At 53.1% G+C, this 6,610-nt stretch overlaps 2 protein-coding genes across 2 annotated transcripts in view; both read right to left on the bottom strand.

The window, feature by feature from the left end:
• The window catches only part of LOC104124391 (la-related protein 6), a 3,313-nt gene extending 3,005 nt beyond the window's left edge, over positions 1 to 308 (bottom strand). The window contains 1 exon segment of the mRNA XM_009636729.1: positions 148 to 308. Coding sequence (XP_009635024.1) covers positions 148 to 308 — 161 coding nt within the window.
• A 1,046-nt stretch (positions 309 to 1,354) lies between these two features.
• Positions 1,355 to 6,610, bottom strand: part of RFX2 (regulatory factor X2) — a 32,286-nt gene continuing 27,030 nt past the window's right edge. Inside the window, 4 exon segments of the mRNA XM_009636678.2 lie at positions 1,355 to 3,442; positions 3,575 to 3,617; positions 5,275 to 5,428; positions 5,767 to 5,975. Of these exon segments, the coding sequence (XP_009634973.2) occupies positions 3,333 to 3,442; positions 3,575 to 3,617; positions 5,275 to 5,428; positions 5,767 to 5,975 (516 nt within the window). The 3' untranslated portion in view covers positions 1,355 to 3,332.

Genomic DNA, 6,610 nt, shown 5'->3' with positions numbered 1-6,610 from the left:
TGGACGCTGGTGAGTCTCCTGGGGCTGGGAGCACCAGCCCTAGACCACGAACCTAAACCCATCCCAGACAAGGGACACGCTCCCTTGGGGACAAACACAAGGCAAGACCAGGGCTGGGCCCCCAGGCGCATCCCGGCAGCCACGTACCCGCTGAAGCTCTCGAAGAAATCCTCCTGGCTGAGCAGGGCGAGCGAGCGGCTCCGCGGGGGCAGGAGGTGCAGCGCCGGGAAGGAATTTCTTTGCGCTGGCAGAGGGGTGCTGGGCTGGGAACCCAGCCCTAAGGCCACCCCAGAGCTACGTGATGACATGGTCCTTCATCTGGGACATTACAGAGGAGAAGGACAGTGCTGGGACAGCAGCCCCCAGCCCCAGGGCAGAGCCTCTGGGCTACAGCCCCCAACCTAGGGATGGGGGAGCGGTGGCAGCTCGGTGCCGTGCCCTTACCTGCTTAGCAGTGTCAGGAAGGGTAGGAGGTCCTGGCACTACATCCTAGAGAGCTGCAGGCATTAAGCCCCAACCCTCCCCACCTCCAAACTAAGGCTTCTAAAAAGCAAAGTGAAAAGAAAGAAAGAAAGAAAAAAAGAAAAAGCCCTTGGAGCAACCAGGCTGCTGGTTTATAAGAGCAGCCACCCAGAAAGAGCCCCAGCGGGCAGTTATGGACCTTGCCCCCACCAAGACCCACCAGGCTCCAGGTGAAACCTGTCTGCAGGCTAAATGGCCCCAGCTGAGCCCCGGGAGCAGCCGGGCTCCTCCTGCCAGAGCAGAGGGGTAGAGGCAGTGGTGCTGGTGCTGGGACCCAGTGGGATGGTGAACTGCTGCCATGAGGCACCTCAGCCTGTGCCTCAGTTTCTCTGCCTTGCGCAGGGACAGCAACAGTCACCTGGAGGTGGAGGGAGCGTTTGTCCCCACAAGACCAGGCAGAATCCAGAGGGGGATGCAGAGGGAGAGAGCCTGGGGCTAAGCCTTCCCCTTCCTGAGGGGCGAGAGCGGGAATGATCCGTCGCTGCTCCCATCCTCCACAATTAGTCTGGAAGCATAATTAGAAAATGCTCTTTACAGCTCCGTGCTGATCTTTCAGCTTCTTCTCCCCTCCGTGAACTCTGGTGTAGCGGGAATATTACCCCTTCAAACCAGCTTGTGGTGAATCTGCCTCCCTGCAGACATGGGATCCCGGGCCAAAATCGCTTTAATTAGGCTGCGCTGGGCAGATCCTGCATCTCCCCCCGACGCTGCAAGGCTGCAGCATCTCCCTGACATCTCCCTTCAGTGATTAAAGAAGAAATGGGACCACAACAATTGCTGTACAGGCCTGAGCATTTGATATATGTTTATTGCTATTCAGGTTCAGCTGGGAGGTTTGTGCATATCGGCTTCAGGTGGTTATCCAGACTGCTTGCACTGTGCTGCAGAGCTCCAGAGTATCTCATCTGCACGTCCATGGTAAGCAGAAGGTGGCTGGGTTGGGTTGGGAGTGGCTGCAAAGAGGAGCCAATGCACCAGGTGAAGTTAATATCACACTCAGCAGGGGGGGGTGTTTAAGACTTGGCTGCTCAGTTGATTTTTTAGACCATCTTATCTCATCAGCAGGACCTGAAGTGCAGACTCTGACCCAGGGAGTGTTCCTTGCCGTTATTTACAAATAAATCCAGCTTTCTCACTCATCTCCTGCTGCTTTGATACAAGACATTGACAGACAGACATCACCCTGACAGACAACAGCACGGGACGGTAAGAGGGAAAGATGTGCCACTGTACACACTTTCTTTTTACTTTCCATCAGCAATATTTTCTCAAGTGTCACAGTTACCTTGGTACCGTTCCGAATGAGTAAATAATATATTTGGATAGAATATACTCTGATATGCAAATGTACAGTAGGCCCCTGGAAAAGCTCACATCAAATACTGTATCATTAGAAATAATAATAATAATAAAAGCTATTTATGACACGGCCTTTATTCACAGAAAGATTTGCCCCAGGGCTTTGTTTTTGCTGTTTGGCTTGATGACAGATTTCAACCCCCCCCCCTCCATGTCAGCCCACACCCCATAGGACACGGAAAGGGAGAATAACCCCCCCACACACACACACACACCCTGGGGCAGAAGCTCCCCCAGTTCAGCCCCGCGGGAGCCCCCACCGCAACGCTGCAGCGGGAGAAGGCGAAGCCATATAGCAAGGGGAAACGCCACCGTGGTGTTGAGCACAGCCGGGGCCCGTGAGAGCCCCACGCTGCTGCACGGGGCAGGCTGGTTTATTTTCTCAGAGTCCCAGCAACAGGCACCGCTGCGCCGGCTCGCCCAGAGCGGGGGGAAGCGGGCACGCCGGCCCACCCTAAGGCACTGCGGTCGCACACCCTCGCCCATGCTCCGGGCGCAGCCCCGCACGCAGCTGCACCCCACCTTCAACATTTGAGCAAGACATCAAGCGAGAATTTTACAAAACCCAGGATGTGGGACCAGTTCCCCTCTGCCTGGGTACCCTGGCGAGGATGGGGGTTGCCCATGGGCATCGGGGGGCAATGAACACGCTTTGCGACCAGCTGCCGGTTCCTCAGAGTCCTTTGGTATCTTGAGTTGGCCTGACAGTGTCCCAGGAGCATTTGTGGATCGGCAATGAAAAAACCCAGCTGGGGAGACACAGGAGCAGGTGGGAACACTTGTCCCAAAGTCCCAGAGCGAGCACGTGTCAGTCCCAGGGCACGTACGTGTCAGTCCCAGCGCGTGTGTGTGCACCGCTCCGCCGGGACCAGACGGATGTGCAGCCTGGAGCCCTCTCCCCAGGAGGGTACGAGAGAGACGCACTGTCCTGCGCTCCCCGGCACCAATGATTTGGCAAAGTCAGAGCCAGGACAGCTTGTCTTGAAAGGCTGGAGGAGAAGGGTCAGGTATTTTTCCTTCTTCTTGGGCACTGATTGGTTCAAGTTTGTATCACAGTGAAGTCTGAGAAGTGGGGAAGAAACCCAAACCACCTTCCCTGAAAGAGAAAGCCTCGTTTGCCCGCCTCGCTCAGGCTGGAGAGGACAGCCTCTCCTAGCCACACACGTCCGATCCGCTGCTGACCATGGAGGCTTCCACCACTCGGTAGTCGACTTTGGACCTTCGCCCTCCAGCCAGCAGTTGTGCTGTGGGCAGGAGGAAAGCAGGCGGACAAACCAGCCCCATCCCACCACCCGCCCAGGCTCACCCCTGGAGCCCTTCCTCAAACACAAGTAAACATAAAGAGAAACTAAGAGGCACTAATAACGCAGGAACGGGGAGACTCAGGCTTGCAACCGTCAAACCTGGCTCCAGATGTCTTCGTCCAGCTGGAGAAAAGCTGAGTCCCCGTTTCAGATCTCCTGCAGCGAGTAGCCAGGGTCGCTGCGTTCCCGTTTCACCAGCGGCTCCCCCATGCTCCGGGAGTCCGTGTCCACCTCGCTGCCCAGGTCACTCATGTCATCTGCAAAGGATGAGTCGCAGCATTAGAGTGGGGATCAGAGGGGAAGAGGTCCTTTCTCCCAGCAGAGCACGAGGTTCTCCCTCCCACAGCGATTCAATCCCTGACCCAATTCCCTTGAGGGAGAGGAGGTACCTTTGTCCAGCAGTGTTGGGGACAGGGATGTGAGGTCACCAAACTGTAAGAAAAAGGAGTTACAAGGTAAGTGAGGCTTATGGAGACCCGAGGTGCCAGACCTGCAAGCTGGCATCTATTTCCAAGCGATTTTAACGAGCCGCTTAAGTGCTCAGGAGAAGCCACCAGCATCAGCAGTGCCAGTGGTAAAGAGCAGAAAAGCAAAACCGACCACAGGTTTTGGGGAGAAGCCTGTGGCTGCCATTTAAACCTTTGGGCAAACACCACACGCAACAATCCAGGGCAGGACTGAGCTCTGGAACGATGGGAGAAATTTTGCTGTCTCCCAAGCCACGACCAAGTGGTGTCACAGACCAAAGGATGGTGGCCTTTTCTCCAGCCCTCTGCATCTGTCAGGTGGCTGCTTGGACACACCATCCATTCACCTCTCCTGGGACTCTACCATCAATCCACCTCCATGCAACTCCCTGTGCATCAGGAAAGTGCTTTGGCTTGCAAGGCCACGGTGCCAATGTAACCAGAGAGCTGGGGATATATTGGGTTCTGGAGATGTGCTGTCTCCCCCCTGTGATGAGGTCTGAAACACTAAATTGCTGTAATGACAATGCTGAAAAGTTGGGCAGCAGAAGGAACTGAGGAGAGCAGGAGTTAGAAAGCGGGCAATGGAAATGGAAGGACATGATTCATCCTCTTTCGCTGGGAAGAATCAGCCTCCTCCTGGAGAACAGAAATATTGCAGGAGTTTAAAGAAGGAAAAGCAAAACCTGAAGGATGAAAGCCTCCCACAGCTAGGTTTTGATGGAAGCCACTCTCTGCCTCTTGTGTTCCTTTAATATCAATAAAGCCAGAGGTTTTGCAGGCAATAGTGGGAACTCACAGCGCTGCTGACTTGGGGCAAGAGCACGGGTCTAACGGGAGGGGAAGGGAGAGCAAATGGCATGTGACCGATTTGTCTGGCTCCCCTACATGAGTTCCAGGGGAGGAAGAAAACAGTTATGAGCTTCAAGGAGAAATGAGATCAGTTTTAATCTAACAGTAGTTTCTATATTGCTCTCACAGGTTGATCAGGGCCTTTTAAATCTGGGCATTTAAGAGTGAAAAATTGAAAGTGGCTTCAGCCAGGCAGGACAGGACCTGCCTGCAAACCAGGCACCACATTTACCATGTGATTTGATAAAAAAAAGCCCAATTCTCTACCCCAAACATCCCATAATTTCTCTTCTTCCAGTCAAAAACGGAGAGAGTGGCTGACTGCATGTAGCTCTGGAGCTTGCAGAGGCCCAAAGACATTCAGTGAACGGTGCCACTGGATGTTGCAGGGGAAGTAACTTTTGGACCTTTTTTTGCTTGGTTTAGTTTTTGTGTTTGATGGGACTTTGCCCTGGCGGGAACCCCAAAGTCAGGGTTGGTACCCACAGGTTATGGAGAGAAGTGGGGAGGTCCTTTTCCTCCCTCCTCCAGGCCTCCGAAGCCTGGCTGATGCTCAACTGCCCCAAACCCCACCAGCAGCTCAGGTATTAGTGAGCCAGGATGGAAGATGCTCAAGGAGCTGGATCCTTGTGCCAGGCACTCAGAAAACTCAGTAAATCCTTCGGCAAAGATAGAAACATGTTCAGGACACAGTGCGGTTTGAGAATCCCTCATGTCTCTTCAAGCGCTGCTTGGTTTGGGTTTGTTTCTAGGGACTAAATGATTCTCACCTCTCCCATGACAGCAATCGGCGTCTCCCCTGTTGCCTGGGCAACGCGATGCTCTACCAGATAAAACATGTATTCATCATAGAGCAGGCGAATCAGGTGGAAGGAACCAAAGCTGGCAGCACTGCGCAAGGTCAGGTCACGGATCACCATGGAGCTGGAAAATGGCCGGAAAACAAAATATTTGGGTTGTGTTTTACACTTGCATCACGGCTGATGTGAATACTTGACCACTGAAGGTGGGACACAGTGCTCTGTTTCTACCACTAACCCAAGAGTATCAAAGCACTTTAAGAAATTAAATTAGTTGATGGAATAGCCTATCCCCACCCTGAAAGGGTACAGGAGACACAACACTCCCTTCTGTACCAGGGCAGAGCAAGAGTAAACCAGAGTTGCATGGGGGTAAAGAACTTGGTCTTGGCTTTTCAAGGAGCTATTTACGTGCCCTAAGCCCGATGCAGAAATATCTCCAAAATGAGAAAGAAAATGTACCTATAGAAAGACCATTTCAACAGGAACTGCCTGGCTGCCTTGGGGAAGCTGGGACTGCCCTCATGATGCTTCAGGACTTGAGTAACAACATTATCCAGCCAGCTGGCCCACTGGTCCAGAGAGCTTTGCTGCTGCAGAGTGAGCTTGAAATCCTGCTCCAGCTTCTGTACCATGCCTTCCTCGCACTGGCACACCCATGAGGCTTGCTCCTGCTCGGGAGGAAGGGTTGATAGTTACTCACGCCAAGCCTGCATGGTTGTTGCATCCCAACCCAGGAATTTAACTTCATTTCTAGTAGCCAAGGACTCCAAACTACCTCTGCATCATGTACAACATTATTAGAACTATATTATTGTGGGGAGCACAGAAGTTCCTTAGTACCTTCTCCACCTGAGATGGCAGACTTACCCGGAAAAGTAACACCAAACCCGTTAAATTGTTCATTTAATTGCTTCTTAGTACTGGAAATAAGATGCTGGTTTACCAGCAGACAACCTTGTGGTTGTCCTGGTTTTGGCTGGGATAGAGTTAATTTTCTTCATAGAAGCTAGCATAGTGCTGTGGTTTGGATTTAGTACCAGAAGAATGTTGATAACACACTGATGGTTTTAGTTGTTGCCAAGTAGTGCTCAGACTACTCAAGGACTTTTTGAGCTTCTCCTGCTCGGCCAGGGGCATAACAAGCTGGGAGGGGGCACAGCCAGGAGAGCTGACCCCAACTGACCAAAGAGCTATTCCAGCCCATAGAACGTTATGCTGGGGGGGTCAGTCAGTCGGTCGGTTGTGGGGAGAGTGATCGCTGCTCGGGGCCTGGTCGCGGCTCCGGGCGTGGCTGCGGGTCCGG

The sequence above is a fragment of the Egretta garzetta genome, unplaced genomic scaffold (genome assembly GCF_000687185.1).
Source record: "Egretta garzetta isolate BGI_Z169 unplaced genomic scaffold, ASM68718v1 scaffold4, whole genome shotgun sequence".
In the NCBI taxonomy this organism is placed as follows: domain Eukaryota; kingdom Metazoa; phylum Chordata; class Aves; order Pelecaniformes; family Ardeidae; genus Egretta; species Egretta garzetta.
Note: the sequence above shows the minus strand (reverse complement) of the source record. Positions and strands in the feature narration are given on the sequence as shown.